The 23,498-nt window shown below is 34.9% G+C and overlaps 1 protein-coding gene across 8 annotated transcripts in view; it reads right to left on the reverse strand.

The window, feature by feature from the left end:
- Positions 1–595: 595 nt before the first annotated feature.
- Positions 596–23,498, reverse strand: part of LOC134846717 (uncharacterized) — a 28,887-nt gene continuing 5,984 nt past the window's right edge. For 2 of the 8 annotated variants that reach the window (XM_063864113.1, XM_063864104.1), the window contains exons 2-13: positions 17,317–17,399; positions 16,885–17,245; positions 15,991–16,624; positions 12,797–12,879; positions 12,364–12,573; positions 11,447–12,080; positions 7,388–7,470; positions 6,954–7,316; positions 6,037–6,670; positions 2,850–2,932; positions 2,416–2,778; positions 596–2,132 (exon numbers count right to left, since the gene is read on the reverse strand). In XM_063864113.1, the coding sequence (XP_063720183.1) occupies positions 1,327–2,132; positions 2,416–2,778; positions 2,850–2,932; positions 6,037–6,670; positions 6,954–7,316; positions 7,388–7,470; positions 11,447–12,080; positions 12,364–12,573; positions 12,797–12,879; positions 15,991–16,460 (3,729 nt within the window). In that variant the 5' untranslated portion in view covers positions 16,461–16,624; positions 16,885–17,245; positions 17,317–17,399 and the 3' untranslated portion in view covers positions 596–1,326. The other 6 variants (XM_063864119.1, XM_063864131.1, XM_063864125.1 and 3 more) reach the window with 6 other exon arrangements.

Genomic DNA, 23,498 nt, shown 5'->3' on the forward strand with positions numbered 1-23,498 from the left:
CTAATCACGCTATGAAACTGTGAAATATTGCAAGTTAATTCGTGGACTAAATCGGATCGCGAAAAGTTGAATTTTTTAATGCAGGCTTTTAAAGCTATGAAACTTTGACTTATTTCAATTTTTTCATAGACCGAATCGGTTCGCAAAATTTCTTTCTCATCATGGAGGTTGCTGTTTTTAAGTGATTCGTTCCAGACTGAGATTTGAGTCTCAGCTCCAGACAGAAATTAAACGAAATTTTCGACAAAAATTAGGCAGGTCTGTCTAGCCTTGAAGTTGGATCGAGTTCATCTTCTTCTGATGGTTGCTCTGAATGCTTCTTAAACGTTACGCTCGATAGCCTTTTAAACATTGCCTCATAAAAATTCTTAAACACTGTGTTCAGTTAAACATTGCGTCCATAGCGCATTCGGAGTTACATTTAATATATAAGATTAGAACTTTTGTGATAAAGCTAACCCAATTTGGGAAAACTGGAATCATTGGATAAAGTTTTTATTCCGCCGGGAAATCTGACAACTAAATCGAATTAGAAAATCTGGCATGCTCTCTGATTCGATAGCTTGATCCTTCGCGACATAGCCCCGCTCCTCACCGCACACTACCACCACACTTCATGAAAATTACCTTCATTAATAAAGCAAGCTATCAAATGATTTAAATCATTCTGTTAAACTAGTTGTTAACTAGAAAAAAGTATATTCCAGTTTGATAAGGCTTGCTTATCGCAATCGTAAAAACTATTAGAAAAAAAATCACATGAGGTAATTCAACCAACAGAATTGAAGCCGACACCCAATAGTCTGAAAATAATCCGAAACTTTTTCGGTAAAAATCACAAGACTTGCATGCACCACTTAAAAATAAATTGCGAATCCTAAATAAAAAGTGCGTGTAAGATGTAGGTTGTACATTACAAGGAACTTAGAAACGACAATTTACTAAATTGACCATTTTGAGATCGAAGTAGTTTACGGGAAAAGTCCCGTTAGCACATACGAAGAAATTATTGCTCTAAGAATTTCAAACTCAGGTGATTTAAAACCAAAATTTTCGCAAATGAGTTGAGAAATCTAATAATTATCTACTGTAAAACAAAATATCTCTATATAGAATTGTCAGCTTCTAGTTTGAAAAGATGAAATAAACAAAAACAGCACAAGTTTTAGTGAGCACTCGTCAAAGTATTTTCTAGATGAAAACGAAATAAAAAAATAACCCATTTTATTCCAGCGCCTATTCATGATGATACATCTGAATTTTAGAAGAGAGATTAAAGTATTGATGAACACATTTGAATGGAAGATGAGCTCTTGATTAAGAATTTTATTCAACTCCACATTGTGATATTACTCTGTAAAATCCATCTTCTTCCCTTTCGCCCATGGCACACAATAGAAGTTTCGACACTTGTATAGATTCCGGTGTCAGCTGCGGACATTCTTGTTGGTTTATAAAATTGGTGTCGAACTGGCAGTCACCACCTCTGAACTTAACAAGAGTTAAGTGCTGATTGAAGTCGTGGTCTTCAATGAAGTCCAGCTCGTATTCGGCACATAGATTTTTGAGACTCCTATGTATTTGCTGCAGGATCTCAGACTGTAACAGAATAACTGCAACCGTTTTTCCGAAACAATGTAGCTTGCCGTCTATTTGAAGATCAAAGGGTAGCTTAATTGGGTGAAGTAAATTCAGGTCCACCAGATCCGACATCAGTTGGATTGCCAGTTCATACTGCCGCACCTTCTCAATTCTAAGGAGTCCCAGAGTGATATGTAGAGTGGAAGGCGTGCATTTGTTCTTTTTAATGTCATTTGGGTGTTCATTAAAGTACTTGCGGCAGAACTCTTCGTGATAAGCGTGAACTTGAGGATTGTCAATTCGAATACAGAAAAAATAATTCGGCCAAACCTTTTTCTTTTTCGTCTGCTGCCCCTCCGCAATAGCTCGATTCATTTCAGAAGTCATACTATCTGAAACTGTTTCATCTGGTTCTATTGTTTCGAAATCGCCCCCATGTGGTACCTGCTCTTGAACTTGAGGTTTTGCCCAATCTACTTGGTAAACGTCTTGAACTATTTCCTCTTTTTCAGTGTTGGATGCATACTTCAGGAAGTCGAACTCATCTCTTCCTAAAACATGCAAATTTTGAAACTGACATGTTTTGAAAATTTCACTGCATCTAGAAATTATCTAGCAAATTTTCTCTGTATGTGCGCAATTTGAACAAAGGTGATGACTCACTGAGTGGTCAAAAAAATCTACTGCAATTCGGAAAATAAATTCACGAGCTATCTAGTGTTTAAAGAAAGTTTGAATGTATATGCACTAGAATATTGTATGATTTATATATTCTCACCCATTAAATAGTTATATAGAACAACCATTACACTGTAGTGTCATCATTTAACTGACCCAATTCGGTGATAAGTTCGTGTATCTTTTTCTCGTTGCCAGTAGACCCAAAAACAAGATCTAGCCTCAGCTCCTTGTCCCAGACTTTGGCGTCTTTGTACTTGAAGTATTGTATTCGGTGTTGAGGCACTGCTGACGGATTTTTGCCGGTTTCCACGTCACATATATCTAGGCTCCAATCAAACGAGGAGAATGGTCGCTCAATTGTACCTAGAAAGCGGTCCAAATATCCTACCAAGAAGTTCTCCGAGGGCAGTTGTTCATCCCACTCTATACGATTGATTACATCCAAAGCTGTTTTCATACTGGGAAGCTTGCTATCTGAAACCTTGGTCGATTTTTTCCCCCTGTTTATATTCTGTTCTAAGCACAAAAAGCTTATTCAGAAGACGTACATGAGCACTTTTACGCATAAAATTTGAAACAATACAAACCATTTTTTGTGTTTTCTTTGCGCAAGGAAACAGTTTGGGAAGTGCTGGTGTTCGACTGTTCAGCATGGCAGCAGTCTTCTGTTCTAAAAATAAAAATCTGATATTGACATATATACTAGACGAAAATATTATACAGAGGCGGGGCTGATCTTCGAGCGAATTGTGATATCACACAAATATACCATTGAAAACTAGCAGACTGAAAATCAAGTAGAGCCACTCAGTCAAAAAAAAATCGAAAACCACGATTACAAAACATTCAAAAAATTTTGTCTGTAATGATGTTCAATTTGAAGGGAATCCAAAACATGCGCCGACATTAAATAAGTGTTCAGAAACACTTCTCGGTAACGCTAGAACATCGTTAACTCCCGTTGAGCCAAAAACAAAATTGCTGTGATGAAAAAATTACGCTACCCCTCTGGAAATATATAATTAGGTCACTAAGAAGATTAAACATAAGCTGAAACAACAAAGGCCGACTAAACATAAGCGCGAAAAAAGATAAGTTCAAAAAAACTCAGATTTAGCTATTTGAATCAGATATACAACATAAAAATAGAAAACATTCAGACAGCAAAACAATCAGACAAAACCCGCAGTTGAAACAAATTGAAACGTCGAAAAAAAACCAAGGTCGTGAAAAAAAATCCACGCTTGTCTTGAAGAAAACACAATTTTAAGAAAATATGTCAAAAAACAATTGCTAGAGTTTTTGTTTTTGCTGAAAAACTTTTTTCGGTCCGAGCAAATTTGGCTCATGATGTATCAACTTAGTCAAGTTATTTGTTAAGTTTGAAGTGCACCAATTGATAATTGTTTTTGAATAATTCCGGTAGTTTGCAGTACAAAGTTCAAAGTTATAGAACTTAATGGCTGGAAAAAAATTGAACCACAAAAAACTTGGAAAATTTCTGGGCTCCCCAAAAACATTTGAAGTAATTATACCAAATCGCAGGTGGTAAAATTGAGTCGAAATGGATTCAAATTATGGTAAGCATTGTTCAAACCAAAATTAAAGTCTGAGTAGAAGTAAGCAGAAAAATAAAAGCAGACCCATAAAAGATCAATCGCATCACATCACTTGCCAAAAAATGCCAGAGTAGCATTGCAAGCTAGCGAAGGAAAACGAAACGAAAGAAGTATAGAAAAACTAAATTTCAAAAAACCAGTCGAAAAACGCAATAACAAGCATTGAATCGATTTACTGAGCGGCTACTAAGCAGACAACACGCGAGCAACGCCCATTGAGCCAAAAACAACTAACTTTGAAAAAGTTTCAAAAAAAAACTTGAGCCATTAAAAAAGTTCTATAACTTTGAACTTTACACCAAACTACTTGAATTATTCAAAAAAAAATATCGATTGCTGCCCTTCAAAATAATTTGACTAATTTGATACAGCATAAGCCAAAATCGCTCGGGCCGAATAAAAGTTTTCAGCGAAAGCGAAAACAAAAAAAACATAAAAATTTAAGGTTCGTAGAATTATTCTATAAATAGGATATTAAAAAACAAATGCAACTGCAATGAATGAAAATAGCTTAAGAAAACTACGTAACTATGCAAATAAGCTGACAAGACGTTAGCTGACAATAAAACTCCCGGAAACGATAACCAAACCATACATACTAAAACGAAGGTTACGTCTAGACCAATTTTGGGAAGGAGTCTGGAAACTTTTTTTGGTATATTATTAAAGCAAGTTCCAATTCTTTAAGATTTGACAAATCAGCTATTGGCAGGATTTGAACATAATTCAAGAGTGAGAGCGAAATACATATTCTTGACATGCTCCAGATACAATTTATATTCATCAGCACGCGCCAGCTCATCTAATTTAGGCGTATAATTAATGAGAGGTAAGAGGTGAAAGACGCAAGTTGTAAATGAAAATACAGCCTGGTATAGTTAGCAGATGGAACACGAAATGGAAGGTAACTCGTAGCAGAACTTCGCACACTTGCGATACAACGCACGCGCAGCATTACAAGCTAGCGAACAGAAAATGAGACGGTTACAAAAACATAGCCAACTGACAATTGTAAAAGAGTAATGAACGCAAGGAAACTGAAAAAAAAAACGCATGGAACTTTCAACTTTTGAAAACAATAAAAAAACTAGATGACCTTAAAGCTCTTTGAATTTGTGGATTAATTTATGAATAACTCATTTTTGATGATTTTAACCTAATTTGATAAAACTGATCGATAGGTAAATCTTTTCTTTCACTTGGAAATCTGATAAATACTTTTCATTTTCGAAATTAGTAGCCGATCACGGTTTCGTGACCTTTACAATTTTGCTGTTCGATAGTGAAGTTTGCCTTCTTTTATAGAAAAGAAAGGAAAAGCACTGGAAAAAAAATCAAAATTCAAACCGCCAAATTCACTACGTTCATTATTCTCAAAAATTGAACTTCTATAATGGAATACGAAATCAATTTCAGAAAAAAAACAGTCGACAAACAAAATCAAGTTAAATTTTTTTTTACTATTAACGGAGCGGCCACCAAGCCGACAAAAAATGTTAAGAAGCCCATTGAGCCGGAAACAAAAAATTTCATATAAAATTTTTCTCATAAGAATTTTGATCATTTTGCTTTAAAAGTTAAAAATCTTCCAACACAAACTACCTCCATTTTTCAAAAAACTAAATCAATATCTGCCTTTAAAGCGACACAAAATAAGGTAGCCAGAGCAATACAACATCAACCGAAACCATTTGGGCCGAAAAAAATTTTCAAGCGAAAAAAATAAAGAAAAACCAAGAAAATATAAATACAATGTCAGTGCTATTAATTCTACAAATAACAGAAGTAAAAGAAAACCCCTTGCATTTACGATGAAAACTACTGACAGCACAAGAAAATTCCCCAATGAGGCAACTAAGCCGACAAAACAAGCAGACAACTAAAGTCAATTCAAATATAATGAAAAAAAAACGAGGTCCTGCCGGGACGCAGACCCCAGGCCTTAGGTATATTGGCAACATCGTTATCTTTATGTCACGTGGGAAGGAGTCTCGAAGTTGCTACGTTTAACTAATAAAGTTGCTTTACAATTTCTTAAAGATTTCTAAGAAAAGTTGATTACGGGAATAAAGTCTGGTTCCCTATCAAAAGACACATATAAAAATTTTCATATTTGTCCCGAATGAGGTGAAAGTTGTTACAAATCAGAAGTTACAAATCTTGCTGATTGAAGTCATCGTGGTCTTCAATGAAGTCCAGCTCGTATTCGGCACATAGATTTTTGAGACTCCTATGTATTTGCTGCAGGATCTCAGACTGTAACAGAATAACTGCAACCGTTTTTCCGAAACAATGTAGCTTGCCGTCTATTTGAAGATCAAAGGGTAGCTTAATTGGGTGAAGTAAATTCAGGTCCACCAGATCCGACATCAGTTGGATTGCCAGTTCATACTGCCGCACCTTCTCAATTCTAAGGAGTCCCAGAGTGATATGTAGAGTGGAAGGCGTGCATTTGTTCTTTTTAATGTCATTTGGGTGTTCATTAAAGTACTTGCGGCAGAACTCTTCGTGATAAGCGTGAACTTGAGGATTGTCAATTCGAATACAGAAAAAATAATTCGGCCAAACCTTTTTCTTTTTCGTCTGCTGCCCCTCCGCAATAGCTCGATTCATTTCAGAAGTCATACTATCTGAAACTGTTTCATCTGGTTCTATTGTTTCGAAATCGCCCCCATGTGGTACCTGCTCTTGAACTTGAGGTTTTGCCCAATCTACTTGGTAAACGTCTTGAACTATTTCCTCTTTTTCAGTGTTGGATGCATACTTCAGGAAGTCGAACTCATCTCTTCCTAAAACATGCAAATTTTGAAACTGACATGTTTTGAAAATTTCACTGCATCTAGAAATTATCTAGCAAATTTTCTCTGTATGTGCGCAATTTGAACAAAGGTGATGACTCACTGAGTGGTCAAAAAAATCTACTGCAATTCGGAAAATAAATTCACGAGCTATCTAGTGTTTAAAGAAAGTTTGAATGTATATGCACTAGAATATTGTATGATTTATATATTCTCACCCATTAAATAGTTATATAGAACAACCATTACACTGTAGTGTCATCATTTAACTGACCCAATTCGGTGATAAGTTCGTGTATCTGTTTCTCGTTGCCAGTAGACCCAAAAACAAGATCTAGCCTCAGCTCCTTGTCCCAGACTTTGGCGTCTTTGTACTTGAAGTATTGTATTCGGTGTTGAGGCACTACTGACGGATTTTTGCCGGTTTCCACGTCACATATATCTAGGCTCCAATCAAACGAGGAGAATGGTCGCTCAATTGTACCTAGAAAGCGGTCCAAATATCCTACCAAGAAGTTCTCCGAGGGCAGTTGTTCATCCCATTCTATACGATTGATTACATCCAAAGCTGTTTTCATACTGGGAAGCTTGCTATCTGAAACCTTGGTCGATTTTTTCCCCCTGTTTATATTCTGTTCTAAGCACAAAAAGCTTATTCAAAAGACGTACATGAGCACTTTTACGCATAAAATTTGAAACAATACAAACCATTTTTTGTGTTTTCTTTGCGCAAGGAAACAGTTTGGGAAGTGCTGGTGTTCGACTGTTCAGCATGGCAGCAGTCTTCTGTTCTAAAAATAAAAATCTGATATTGACATATATACTAGACGAAAATATTATACAGAGGCGGGGCTGATCTTCGAGCGAATTGTGATATCACACAAATATACCATTGAAAACTAGCAGACTGAAAATCAAGTAGAGCCACTCAGTCAAAAAAAAATCGAAAACCACGATTACAAAACATTCAAAAATTTTTGTCTGTAATGATGTTCAATTTGAAGGGAATCCAAAACATGCGCCGACATTAAATAAGTGTTCAGAAACACTTCTCGGTAACGCTAGAACATCGTTAACTCCCGTTGAGCCAAAAACAAAATTGCTGTGATGAAAAAATTACGCTACCCCTCTGGAAATATATAATTAGGTCACTAAGAAGATTAAACATAAGCTGAAACAACAAAGGCCGACTAAACATAAGCGCGAAAAAAGATAAGTTCAAAAAAACTCAGATTTAGCTATTTGAATCAGATATACAACATAAAAATAGAAAACATTCAGACAGCAAAACAATCAGACAAAACCCGCAGTTGAAACAAATTGAAACGTCGAAAAAAAACCAAGGTCGTGAAAAAAAATCCACGCTTGTCTTGAAGAAAACACAATTTTAAGAAAATATGTCAAAAAACAATTGCTAGAGTTTTTGTTTTTGCTGAAAAACTTTTTTCGGTCCGAGCAAATTTGGCTCATGATGTATCAACTTAGTCAAGTTATTTGTTAAGTTTGAAGGGCACCAATTGATAATTAATTTTGAATAATTCCGGTAGTTTCAAAGTTATGGAACTTAATGGCTGGAAAAAGATTGAACCACAAAAAACTTGGAAAATTTCTGGGCTCCCCAAAAACATTTGAAGTAATTATACCAAATCGCAGGTGGTAAAATTGAGTCGAAATGGATTCAAATTATGGTAAGCATTGTTCAAACCAAAATTAAAGTCTGAGTAGAAGTAAGCAGAAAAATAAAAGCAGACCCATAAAAGATCAATCGCATCACATCACTTGCCAAAAAATGCCAGAGTAGCATTGCAAGCTAGCGAAGGAAAACGAAACGAAAGAAGTATAGAAAAACTAAATTTCAAAAAACCAGTCGAAAAACGCAATAACAAGCATTGAATCGATTTACTGAGCGGCTACTAAGCAGACAACACGCGAGCAACGCCCATTGAGCCAAAAACAACTAACTTTGAAAAAGTTTCAAAAAAAACTTTAGCCATTAAAAAAGTTCTATAACTTTGAACTTTACACCAAACTACTTGAATTATTCAAAAAAAAATATCGATTGGTGCCCTTCAAAATAATTTGACTAATTTGATACAGCATAAGCCAAAATCGCTCGGGCCGAATAAAAGTTTTCAGCGAAAGCGAAAACAAAAAAAAACATAAAAATTTAAGGTTCGTAGAATTATTCTATAAATAGCATATTAAAAAACAAATGCAACTGCAATGAATGAAAATAGCTTAAGAAAACTACGTAACTATGCAAATAAGCTGACAATACGTTAGCTGACAATAAAACTCCCGGAAACGATAACCAAACCATACATACTAAAACGAAGGTTACGTCTAGACCAATTTTGGGAAGGAGTCTGGAAACTTTTTTTGGTATATTATTAAAGCAAGTTCCAATTCTTTAAGATTTGACAAATCAGCTATTGGCAGGATTTGAACATAATTCAAGAGTGAGAGCGAAATACATATTCTTGACATGCTCCAGATACAATTTATATTCATCAGCACGCGCCAGCTCATCTAATTTAGGCGTATAATTAATGAGAGGTAAGAGCTGAAAGACGCAAGTTGTAAATGAAAATACAGCCTGGTATAGTTAGCAGATGGAACACGAAATGGAAGGTAACTCGTAGCGGAACTTCGCACACTTGCGATACAACGCACGCGCAGCATTGCAAGCTAGCGAACAGAAAATGAGACGGTTACAAAAACATAGCCAACTGACAATTGTAAAAGAGTAATGCACGCAAGGAAACTGAAAAAAAAAACGCATGGAACTTTCAACTTTTGAAAACAATAAAAAAACTAGATGACCTTAAAGCTCTTTGAATTTGTAGATTAATTTATGAAAAACTTATTTTTGATGATTTTAACCTAATTTGATAAAACTGATCGATAGGTAAATCTTTTCTTTCACTTGGAAATCTGATAATTACTTTTCATTTTCGAAAATAGTAGCCGATCACGTTTTCGTGACCTTTACAATTTTGCTATTCGATAGTGAAGTTTGCCTTCTTTTATAGAAAAGAAAGGAAAAGCACTGGAAAAAAAATCAAAATTCAAACCGCCAAATTCACTACGTTCATTATTCTCAAAAATTGAACTTCTATAATGGAAAACGAAATCAATTTCAGAAAAAAAACAGTCGACAAACAAAATCAAGTTAAGTTTTTTTTTACTATTAACGGAGCGGCCACCAAGCCGACAAAAAAAGTTAAGAAGCCCATTGAGCCGGAAACAAAAAATTTCATATAAAATTTTTCTCATAAGAATTTTGATCATTTTGCTTTAAAAGTTAAAAATCTATTGGCAGGATTTGAACATAATTCAAGAGTGAGAGCGAAATACATATTCTTGACATGCTCCAGATACAATTTATATTCATCAGCACGCGCCAGCTCATCTAATTTAGGCGTATAATTAATGAGAGGTAAGAGCTGAAAGACGCAAGTTGTAAATGAAAATACAGCCTGGTATAGTTAGCAGATGGAACACGAAATGGAAGGTAACTCGTAGCGGAACTTCGCACACTTGCGATACAACGCACGTGCAGCATTGCAAGCTAGCGAACAGAAAATGAGACGGTTACAAAAACATAGCCAACTGACAATTGTAAAAGAGTAATGCACGCAAGGAAACTGAAAAAAAAAAACGCATGGAACTTTCAACTTTTGAAAACAATAAAAAAACTAGATGACCTTAACGCTCTTTGAATTTGTAGATTAATTTATGAAAAACTCATTTTTGATGATTTTAACCTAATTTGATAAAACTGATCGATAGGTAAATCTTTTCTTTCACTTGGAAATCTGATAATTACTTTTCATTTTCGAAATTAGTAGCCGATCACGTTTTCGTGACCTTTACAATTTTGCTGTTCGATAGTGAAGTTTGCCTTCTTTTATAGAAAAGAAAGGAAAAGCACTGGAAAAAAAATCAAAATTCAAACCGCCAAATTCACTACGTTCATTATTCTCAAAAATTGAACTTCTATAATGGAAAACGAAATCAATTTCAGAAAAAAAACAGTCGACAAACAAAATCAAGTTAAGTTTTTTTTTACTATTAACGGAGCGGCCACCAAGCCGACAAAAAAAGTTAAGAAGCCCATTGAGCCGGAAACAAAAAATTTCATATAAAATTTTTCTCATAAGAATTTTGATCATTTTGCTTTAAAAGTTAAAAATCTTCCAACACAAACTAACTCCATTTTTCAAAAAACTAAATCAATATCTGCCTTTAAAGCGACACAAAATAAGGTAGCCAGAGCAATACAACATCAACCGAAACCATTTGGGCCGAAAAAAATTTTCAAGCGAAAAAAATAAAGAAAAACCAAGAAAATATAAATACAATGTCAGTGCTTTTAATTCTACAAATAACAGAAGTAAAAGAAAACCCCTTGCATTTACGATGAAAACTACTGACAGCACAAGAAAATTCCCCAATGAGGCAACTAAGCCGACAAAACAAGCAGACAACTAAAGTCAATTCAAATATAATGAAAAAAAAAACGAGGTCCTGCCGGGACACAGACCCCAGGCCTTAGGTATATTGGCAACATCGTTATCTTTATGTCACGTGGGAAGGAGTCTCGAAGTTGCTACGTTTAACTAATAAAGTTGCTTTACAATTTCTTAAAGATTTCTAAGAAAAGTTGATTACGGGAATAAAGTCTGGTTCCCTATCAAAAGACACGTATAAAAATTTTCATATTTGTCCCGAATGAGGTGAAAGTTGTTACAAATCAGAAGTTACAAATCTTGCTGATTGAAGTCATCGTGGTCTTCAATGAAGTCCAGCTCGTATTCGGCACATAGATTTTTGAGACTCCTATGTATTTGCTGCAGGATCTCAGACTGTAACAGAATAACTGCAACCGTTTTTCCGAAACAATGTAGCTTGCCGTCTATTTGAAGATCAAAGGGTAGCTTAATTGGGTGAAGTAAATTCAGGTCTACCAGATCCGACATCAGTTGGATTGCCAGTTCATACTGCCGCACCTTCTCAATTCTAAGGAGTCCCAGAGTGATATGTAGAGTGGAAGGCGTGCATTTGTTCTTTTTAATGTCATTTGGGTGTTCATTAAAGTACTTGCGGCAGAACTCTTCGTGATAAGCGTGAACTTGAGGATTGTCAATTCGAATACAGAAAAAATAACTCGGCCAAACCTTTTTCTTTTTCGTCTGCTGCCCCTCCGCAATAGCTCGATTCATTTCAGAAGTCATACTATCTGAAACTGTTTCATCTGGTTCTATTGTTTCGAAATCGCCCCCATGTGGTACCTGCTCTTGAACTTGAGGTTTTGCCCAATCTACTTGGTAAACGTCTTGAACTATTTCCTCTTTTTCAGTGTTGGATGCATACTTCAGGAAGTCGAACTCATCTCTTCCTAAAACATGCAAATTTTGAAACTGACATGTTTTGAAAATTTCACTGCATCTAGAAATTATCTAGCAAATTTTCTCTGTATGTGCGCAATTTGAACAAAGGTGATGACTCACTGAGTGGTCAAAAAAATCTACTTTAATTCGGAAAATAAATTCACGAGCTATCTAGTGTTCAAAGAAAGTTTGAATGTATATGCACTAGAATATTGTATGATTTATATATTCTCACCCATTAAATAGTTATATAGAACAACCATTACACTGTAGTGTCATCATTTAACTGACCCAATTCGGTGATAAGTTCGTGTATCTTTTTCTCGTTGCCAGTAGACCCAAAAACAAGATCTAGCCTCAGCTCCTTGTCCCAGACTTTGGCGTCTTTGTACTTGAAGTATTGTATTCGGTGTTGAGGCACTGCTGACGGATTTTTGCCGGTTTCCACGTCACATATATCTAGGCTCCAATCAAACGAGGAGAATGGTCGCTCAATTGTACCTAGAAAGCGGTCCAAATATCCTACCAAGAAGTTCTCCGAGGGCAGTTGTTCATCCCACTCTATACGATTGATTACATCCAAAGCTGTTTTCATAGTGGGAAGCTTGCTATCTGAAACCTTGGTCGATTTTTCCCCCTGTTTATATTCTGTTCTAAGCACAAAAAGCTTATTCAGAAGACGTACATGAGCACTTTTACGCATAAAATTTGAAACAATACAAACCATTTTTTGTGTTTTCTTTGCGCAAGGAAACAGTTTGGGAAGTGCTGGTGTTCGACTGTTCAGCATGGCAGCAGTCTTCTGTTCTAAAAACAAAAATCTGATATTGACATGTATACAAGACGAAAATATTATACAGAGGCGGGGCTGATCTTCGAGCGAATTGTGATATCACACAAATATACCATTGAAAACTAGCAGACTGAAAATCAAGTAGAGCCACTCAGTCAAAAAAAAAAATCGAAAACCACGATTACAAAACATTCAAAAATTTTTGTCTGTAATGATGTTCAATTTGAAGGGAATCCAAAACATGCGCCGACATTAAATAAGTGTTCAGAAACACTTCTCGGTAACGCTAGAACATTGTTAACTCCCGTTGAGCCAAAAACAAAATTGCTGTGATGAAAAAATTACGCTACCCCTCTGGAAATATATAATTAGGTCACTAAGAAGATTAAACATAAGCTGAAACAACAAAGGCCGACTAAACATAAGCGCGAAAAAAGATAAGTTCAAAAAACTCAGATTTAGCTATTTGAATCAGATATACAACATAAAAATAGAAAATATTCAGACAGCAAAACAATCAGACAAAACCCGCAGTTGAAACAAATTGAAACGTCGAAAAAAAACCAAGGTCGTGAAAAAAAATCCACGCTTGTCTTGAAGAAAACACAATTTTAAGAAAATATGTCAAAAAACAATTGCTAGAGTTTTTGTTTTTGCTGAAAAACTTTTTTCGGTCCGAGCAAATTTGGCTCATGATGTATCAACTTAGTCAAGTTATTTGTTAAGTTTGAAGGGCACCAATTGATAATTGTTTTTGAATAATTCCGGTAGTTTGCAAAACAAAGTTCAAAGTTCAAAGTTATAGAACTTAATGGCTGGAAAAAAATTGAACCACAAAAAACTTGGAAAATTTCTGGGCTCCCCAAAAACATTTGAAGTAATTATACCAAATCGCAGGTGGTAAAATTGAGTCGAAATGGATTCAAATTATGGTAAGCATTGTTCAAACCAAAATTAAAGTCTGAGTAGAAGTAAGCAGAAAAAAAAAGCAGACACATAAAAGATCAATCGCATCACATCACTTGCCGAAAAATGCCAGAGTAGCATTGCAAGCTAGCGAAGGAAAACGAAACAAAAGAAGTATAGAAAAACTAAATTTCAAAAAACCAGTCGAAAAACGCAATAACAAGCATTGAATCGATTTACTGAGCGGCTACTAAGCAGACAACACGCGAGCAACGCCCATTGAGCCAAAAACAACTAACTTTGAAAAAGTTTCAAAAAAAACTTGAGCCATTAAAAAAGTTCTATAACTTTGAACTTTACACCAAACTACTTGAATTATTCAAAAAAAAATATCGATTGGTGCCCTTCAAAATAATTTGACTAATTTGATACAGCATAAGCCAAAATCGCTCGGGCCGAATAAAAGTTTTCAGCGAAAGCGAAAACAAAAAAAAAACATAAAAATTTAAGGTTCGTAGAATTATTCTATAAATAGCAAATTAAAAAACAAATGCAACTGCAATGAATGAAAATAGCTTAAGAAAACTACCTAACTATGCAAATAAGCTGACAATACGTTAGCTGACAATATAACTCCCGGAAACGATAACCAAACCATACATACTAAAACGAAGGTTACGTCTAGACCAATTTTGGGAAGGAGTCTGGAAACTTTTTTTGGTATATTATTAAAGCAAGTTCCAATTCTTTAAGATTTGACAAATCAGCTATTGGCAGGATTTGAACATAATTCAAGAGTGAGAGCGAAATACATATTCTTGACATGCTCCAGATACAATTTATATTCATCAGCACGCGCCAGCTCATCTAATTTAGGCGTATAATTAATGAGAGGTAAGAGCTGAAAGACGCAAGTTGTAAATGAAAATACAGCCTGGTATAGTTAGCAGATGGAACACGAAATGGAAGGTAACTCGTAGCAGAACTTCGCACACTTGCGATACAACGCACGCGCAGCATTGCAAGCTAGCGAACAGAAAATGAGACGGTTACAAAAACATAGCCAACTGACAATTGTAAAAGAGTAATGAACGCAAGGAAACTGAAAAAAAAACGCATGGAACTTTCAACTTTTGAAAACAATAAAAAAACTAGATGACCTTAAAGCTCTTTGAATTTGTGGATTAATTTATGAATAACTCATTTTTGATGATTTTAACCTAATTTGATAAAACTGATCGATAGGTAAATCTTTTCTTTCACTTGGAAATCTGATAAATACTTTTCATTTTCGAAATTAGTAGCCGATCACGGTTTCGTGACCTTTACAATTTTGCTGTTCGATAGTGAAGTTTGCCTTCTTTTATAGAAAAGAAAGGAAAAGCACTGGAAAAAAAATCAAAATTCAAACCGCCAAATTCACTACGTTCATTATTCTCAAAAATTGAACTTCTATAATGGAAAACGAAATCAATTTCAGAAAAAAAACAGTCGACAAACAAAATCAAGTTAAATTTTTTTTTTACTATTAACGGAGCGGCCACCAAGCCGACAAAAAAAGTTAAGAAGCCCATTGAGCCGGAAACAAAAAATTTCATATAAAATTTTTCTCATAAGAATTTTGATCATTTTGCTTTAAAAGTTAAAAATCTTCCAACACAAACTACCTCCATTTTTCAAAAAACTAAATCAATATCTGCCTTTAAAGCGACACAAAATAAGGTAGCCAGAGCAATACAACATCAACCGAAACCATTCGGGCCGAAAAAAATTTTCAAGCGAAAAAAATAGAGAAAAACCAAGAAAATATATATACAATGTCAGTGCTATTAATTCTACAAATAACAGAAGTAAAAGAAAACCCCTTGCATTTACGATGAAAACTACTGACAGCACAAGAAAATTCCCCAATGAGGCAACTAAGCCGACAAAACAAGCAGACAACTAAAGTCAATTCAAATATAATGAAAAAAAACGAGGTCCTGCCGGGACGCAGACCCCAGGCCTTAGGTATATTGGCAACATCGTTATCTTTATGTCACGTGGGAAGGAGTCTCGAAGTTGCTACGTTTAACTAATAAAGTTGCTTTACAATTTCTTAAAGATTTCTAAGAAAAGTTGATTACGGGAATAAAGTCTGGTTCCCTATCAAAAGACACATATAAAAATTTTCATATTTGTCCCGAATGAGGTGAAAGTTGTTACAAATCAGAAGTTACAAATCTTGCTGATTGAAGTCATCGTGGTCTTCAATGAAGTCCAGCTCGTATTCGGCACATAGATTTTTGAGACTCCTATGTATTTGCTGCAGGATCTCAGACTGTAACAGAATAACTGCAACCGTTTTTCCGAAACAATGTAGCTTGCCGTCTATTTGAAGATCAAAGGGTAGCTTAATTGGGTGAAGTAAATTCAGGTCCACCAGATCCGACATCAGTTGGATTGCCAGTTCATACTGCCGCACCTTCTCAATTCTAAGGAGTCCCAGAGTGATATGTAGAGTGGAAGGCGTGCATTTGTTCTTTTTAATGTCATTTGGGTGTTCATTAAAGTACTTGCGGCAGAACTCTTCGTGATAAGCGTGAACTTGAGGATTGTCAATTCGAATACAGAAAAAATCATTCGGCCAAACCTTTTTCTTTTTCGTCTGCTGCCCCTCCGCAATAGCTCGATTCATTTCAGAAGTCATACTATCTGAAACTGTTTCATCTGGTTCTATTATTTCGAAATCGCCCCCATGTGGTACCTGCTCTTGAACTTGAGGTTTTGCCCAATCTACTTGGTAAACGTCTTGAACTATTTCCTCTTTTTCAGTGTTGGATGCATACTTCAGGAAGTCGAACTCATCTCTTCCTAAAACATGCAAATTTTGAAACTGACATGTTTTGAAAATTTCACTGCATCTAGAAAATATCTAGCAAATTTTCTCTGTATGTGCGCAATTTGAACAAAGGTGATGACTCACTGAGTGGTCAAAAAAATCTACTGCAATTCGGAAAATAAATTCACGAGCTATCTAGTGTTTAAAGAAAGTTTGAATGTATATGCACTAGAATATTGTATGATTTATATATTCTCACCCATTAAATAGTTATATAGAACAGTTAACTGACCCAATTCGGTGATAAGTTCGTGTATCTTTTCTCGTTGCCAGTAGACCCAAAAACAAGATCTAGCCTCAGCTCCTTGTCCCAGACTTTGGCGTCTTTGTACTTGAAGTATTGTATTCGGTGTTGAGGCACTGCTGACGGATTTTTGCCGGTTTCCACGTCACATATATCTAGGCTCCAATCAAACGAGGAGAATGGTCGCTCAATTGTACCTAGAAAGCTGTCCAAATATCCTACCAAGAAGTTCTCCGAGGGCAGTTGTTCATCCCACTCTATACGATTGATAACATCCAAAGCTGATTTCATACTGGGAAGCTTGCTATCTGAAACCTTGGTCGATTTTTCCCCCTGTTTATATTCTGTTCTAAGCACAAAAAGCTTATTCAGAAGACGTACATGAGCACTTTTACGCATAAAATTTGAAACAATACAAACCATTTTTTGTGTTTTCTTTGCGCAAGGAAACAGTTTGGGAAGTGCTGGTGTTCGACTGTTCAGCATGGCAGCAGTCTTCTGTTCTAAAAATAAAAATCTGATATTGACATATATACTAGACGAAAATATTATACAGAGGCGGGGCTGATCTTCGAGCGAATTGTGATATCACACAAATATACCATTGAAAACTAGCAGACTGAAAATCAAGTAGAGCCACTCAGTCAAAAAAAATCGAAAACCACGATTACAAAACATTCAAAAAATTTTGTCTGTAATGATGTTTAATTTGCGCCGACATTAAATAAGTGTTCAGAAACACTTCTCGGTAACGCTAGAACATCGGTAACTCCCGTTGAGTCAAAAACAAAATTGCTGTGATGAAAAAATTACGCTACCCCTCTGGAAATATATAATAAGGTCACTAAGAAGATTAAACATAAGCTGAAACAACAAAGGCCGACTAAACATAAGCGCGAAAAAAGATAAGTTCAAAAAACTCAGATTTAGCTATTTGAATCAGATATACAACATAAAAATAGAAAATATTCAGACAGCAAAACAATCAGACAAAACCCGCAGTTGAAACAAATTGAAACGTCGAAAAAAAACCAAGGTCGTGAAAAAAAAATCCACGCTTGTCTTGAAAAAAACACAATTTTAAGAAAATATATCAAAAACAATTGCTAGTAGAGTTTTTGTTTTTGCTGAAAAACTTTTTCTCCCCAAAAACATTTGAAGTAATTTTACCAAATCGCAGGTGGTAAAATTGAGTCGAAATGGATTCAAATTATGGTAAGCATTGTTCAAACCAAAATTAAAGTCTGAGTAGAAGTAAGCAGAAAAATAAAAGCAGACCTATAAAAGATCAATCGCATCACATCACTTGCCAAAAAATGCCAGAGTAGCATTGCAAGCTAGCGAAGGAAAACGAAACGAAAGAAGTTTAGAAAAACTAAATTTCAAAAAACCAGTCGAAAAACGCAATAACAAGCATTGAATCGATTTACTGAGCGGCTACTAAGCAGACAACACGCGAGCAACGCCCATTGAGCCAAAAACAACTAACTTTGAAAAAGTTTCAAAGAAAAACTTGAGCCATTAAAAAAGTTCTATAACTTTGAACTTTACACCAAACTACTTGAATTATTCAAAAAAAAATATCGATTGGTGCCCTTCAAAATAATTTGACTAATTTGATACAGCATAAGCCAAAATCGCTCGGGCCGAATAAAAGATTTCAGCGAGAGCGAAAACAAAAAAAAACTAAAAATTTAAGGTTCGTAGAATTATTCTATAAATAGCAAATTAAAAAACAAATGCAACTGCAATGAATGAAAATAGCTTAAGAAAACTACGTAACTAAAAATAAGCTGACAATACTATAGCTGACAATAAAACTCCCGGAAACGATAACCAAACCATACATACTAAAACGAAGGTTACGTCTAGACAAATTTTGGGAAGGAGTCTGGAAACTTTTTTTGGTATATTATTAAAGCAAGTTCCAATTCTTTAAGATTTGACAAATCAGCTATTGGCAGGATTTGAACATAATTCAAGAGTGAGAGCGAAATACATATTCTTGACATGCTCCAGATACAATTTATATTCATCAGCACGCGCCAGCTCATCTAATTTAGGCGTATAATTAATGAGAGGTAAGAGCTGAAAGACGCAAGTTGTAAATGAAAATACAGCCTGGTATAGTTAGCAGATGGATCCCGAAATGGAAGGTAACTCGTAGCGGAACTTCGCACACTTGCGATACAACGCACGCGCAGCATTGCAAGCTAGCGAACAGAAAATGAGACGGTTACAAAAACATAGCCAACTGACAATTGTAAAAGAGTAATGAACGCAAGGAAACTGAAAAAAAAAACGCATGGAACTTTCAACTTTTGAAAACAATAAAAAAACTAGATGACCTTAAAGCTCTTTGGATTTGTGGATTAATTTATGAATAACTCATTTTTGATGATTTTAACCTAATTTGATAAAACTGATCGATAGGTAAATCTTTTCTTTCACTTGGAAATCTGATAATTACTTTTCATTTTCGAAATTAGTAGCCGATCACGTTTTCGTGACCTTTACAATTTTGCTGTTCGATAGTGAAGTTTGCCTTCTTTTATAGAAAAGAAAGGAAAAGCACTGGAAAAAAATCAAAATTCAAACCGCCAAATTCACTACGTTCATTATTCTCAAAAATTGAACTTCTATAATGGAAAACAAAATCAATTTCAGAAAAAAACAGTCGACAAACAAAATCAAGTTAAATTTTTTTTTTACTATTAACGGAGCGGCCATCAAGCCGACAAAAAAAGTTAAGAAGCCCATTGAGCCGGAAACAAAAAATTTCATATAAAATTTTTCTCATAAGAATTTTGATCATTTTGCTTTAAAAGTTAAAAATCTTCCAACACAAACTACCTCCATTTTTCAAAAAACTAAATCAATATCTGCCTTTAAAGCGACACAAAATAAGGTAGCCAGAGCAATACAACATCAACCGAAACCATTTGGGCCGAAAAAAAATTTTCAAGCGAAAAAATTAAAGAAAAACCAAGAAAATATATATACAATGTCAGTGCTATTAATTCTACAAATAACAGAAGTAAAAGAAAACCCCTTGCATTTACGATGAAAACTACTAACAGCACAAGAAAATTCCCCAATGAGGCAGCTAAGCCGACAAAACAAGCAGACAACTAAAGTCAATTCAAATATATTGAAAAAAAAAACGAGGTCCTGCCGGGACGCAGACCCCAGGCCTTAGGTATATTGGCAACATCGTTATCTTTATGTCATGTGGGAAGGAGTCTCGAAGTTGCTACGTTTAACTAATAAAGTTGCTTTACAATTTCTTAAAGATTTCTAAGAAAAGTTGATTACGCGAATAAAGTCTGGTTCCCTATCAAAAGACACATATAAAAATTTTCATATTTGTCCCGAATGAGGTGAAAGTTGCTACAAATCAGAATTTACAAATCTTGCGTCCAAATGCGACTGCTCAATTGCTTTTTAACGAGATGTGAGATTTTTCTGTTATTTTAAAAATTTTCAACAAACTTGATAAAACAAAAATCACAAAATTGAACAGTTTTCAAAGTTTGAATCAAAAAAAAATTTGAAATCAACCCTGTAATTGGGTTCTGTCAGAGTACACTCAAAGGATGCAAAGATTATTTCCAAACATATGCTGTTTTTTGTGAGTTGTCATAAATTCGAAGCACCAGAGGTCCGTTACACGCTAGTAATAATGAAATCAAAAGCACCTGAAAAACTAACGAATTGGATAGGAAAATCAAATTATTGCTAACAAAACTTTGTATTCAGGTTTTAATGTCAACAATTGCGATACCAGAGCAAAGATTGCGTTACGAAATCAAGAAGATAGAAAAACAAAGCCGAATTTTTTCTGAAAAACTTAAAAAAAACTACGCCAACAAAAACTTCATTTTTGTAATGGAAGTTATGCATAAACATCCTTAAAATCATTGGGAATCATTTACCGATCGGCAACTAAGGTGAAAAGTTTTGAGCGTACCCCTGTTGAGCCGAAAAAAAACGTGAACATAAAAAATTAGTTTTTTGCAACTCATCCGCACTAAAACACAAAGACGCATAGGGATATAATTTGCTATCAAAACTACCCAATATAAGTTGACTTACCAGATATAACATTTTTCAAAACAACTTAATCGAGAAAAAAATGAGAAAAAAATAAAATAAATCAAAATTAGAAATGATAAACATACAAATTATTGAACTTTCAAAATAGTTCAAACTTTTTAAATTGAAATAAACAATATGCTTTAGAAAGTTAGTCAATAAGAAAACTGTGTCAGTAAATATGAATGGTAATTTAAAGAAGGAAAATGAATCAAAAGAAACCACGAATCCGAAAAAAAATGATATTTGAAACGAAATTCACTTTATTACTTCTTATCGGATAGTAAATTTTATAGATTTTCAAGAAACTGAGCATATCAGAACTGAAATTCACCCTTTCCATCTAAATTGACCATTCTGTGAAATAAATTTTTTACGGGCAAACAATTTGATCGTAAGGGTAAAGATAGAAAACAAAACAGACAATTGGAAGAAAGTCAATGAACGAAGGGAAATAGAAACAACTATTGACTTGTATTTGTCGAAAAAATCTCAACTTTCAAATTGAAGAAAAGATACATCGCCTTAAAAGTTCTGAGAATTTCAAGAACAAAGTATGATTGATTTTTTTTTGATAAAATTAACCCACTTTGAGAAAACTTGATCAATAAATAATCTTTCTATTCGGCTGGGAAATCTGAAAACATGAAATCCACTTTGTAGTAGTAAAAACATAGTTGAAAGATGCCCGAGGGAAAAAGAGTCCTGCCTGAGGGCACGAAGTGCCCGAGTGCGACTCTTCTGCCAGAGGCCATCTTCAACTATGTTCTAACTGTTGAAGAGTTTGTTTTTGTTCTTTTTGAGTGAAAGATGCCAGAAAATTGTGAAAGAGCCCGGAGAACTGTGAAAGAGCCCGGAAAAGTGCGCGAAAGTATGCAAATGATTTCTTTTTTCATTCATGTGTTCTAATATTTCATTTTTCTTTCACGCCTTGTCGTGAAAGAACATGTGTGAAAGAGCGAAAACATACTCCTCCGAAACTAGAAGTCGATCACGTTTTTGGTGACCTTTACACTTTCGTAATTGTAGATCGCATTTTATCTCACATTTAGCAGAAAAAATTGAAATCAAATAGTGCCGAAGAGTCTGAACTACGTTCATCGACTCTTACTTGGTCATTTGTTATTCAGTCTGAAACTGATAATAAGTGTGATTTTGCTGTTAAACCTTTTTTTGGAGAATCTGGCACCTGTTCTATTAATGAAATTATGAGGGAAAAAATATTACTCAAATGATACGCTTTGTTTAACCTTATAGAAAAAAAACGCACTTAAGGCATATTTCTCCAATAATAAGTCGGAGATCAGAGCGGAAACTATTTGTTCGTTTACACCTATATAGTCAGCCATTTAACGAGAAATTATGTCTTTCAGATTGTGAGCAAAAAAAAACTTCAAAAAGGTCAAACTTTTACAGCAAAAACAACACCCTTATTAGCTTGCAGGTGCTTCTAAAATGAATGCACACCTTTCATTGTCATCCATTTTTTTTTAAAATTGGCTGTAATCTGTGTACAAATTACACTCAGTTGTGTCACTCCATGCCCCTCCGTCATAGCTAATCCAGCTGCAAACTGCTCCAAATTAGAACCCCTCTTCACGTCGTAAGCTTCAAGAGTCAACGTATAGGATGGAGGATCCAACTCGTGAACAAACACGCCCACTGTTACATAGGCTAAAAAAGACTTCAAACGAGATCGCAGAAAGATGAGAACCTGTTCTGGTGACTAAATTTCTGTCTTGAAATTATCTAACAATTTGTCCAATTACACAAGATTTTCTAGGAGCTCATCTGGGAGAATATTAATTTCCGTCATACTAATAGCTAAAATATGCTCTACCTTCATCGAGCAAAACCTCAAACAATGAACATATAGAATCAAAAACATTGAACATATAGAATCAAAAGTTTACACAGAATCCAAGCAGAGCTTCACTTTAATTGTTATACATCTATAGAGGGATCTGAAAACGTAAATTGGAAACGTTTTCGCATATTTGCGCAGCATCAGGTTTTAAAATATTAAAACTTTATAAAATGATCATCGATTATAAAAATATCTTGAGAAAATGACTATACAAAATCATGAAAAATCAACCAATCAGAAGATTGCATATTTAAAATTAGCGCCAAAATTACATTATGATTTCATCATAAGACTTAAGTTTCTGAGACATTCTATTGATTGTATTTCTTAATCAAATTAAAGTTAAATTTATTTTTTCGATTTGTCTGATTTCCCATTTTCGAAACATGTTTATTTTTATTTCGAAACATTCATTTATTTTTAAATTGGCCGAAAACTCCTTCTAAGATCAGAAGCCTAACGTTGGTGTTAGCTTGGTCTATAACCTCCCATGACGTTCACGCGCTCGTGGCCTCATTTCCACTCGGCTGGGAAATCTGAAAACATGAAATCCACTTTGTAGTAGTTAGAACATAGTTCAAAGATGCCCGAGGGAAAAAGAGCCCTGCCTGTGGGCACGAAGTGCCCGAGTGCGGCACTT

This window comes from Symsagittifera roscoffensis, chromosome 1 (genome assembly GCF_963678635.1).
Source record: "Symsagittifera roscoffensis chromosome 1, txSymRosc1.1, whole genome shotgun sequence".
NCBI lineage: Eukaryota > Metazoa > Xenacoelomorpha > Acoela > Convolutidae > Symsagittifera > Symsagittifera roscoffensis.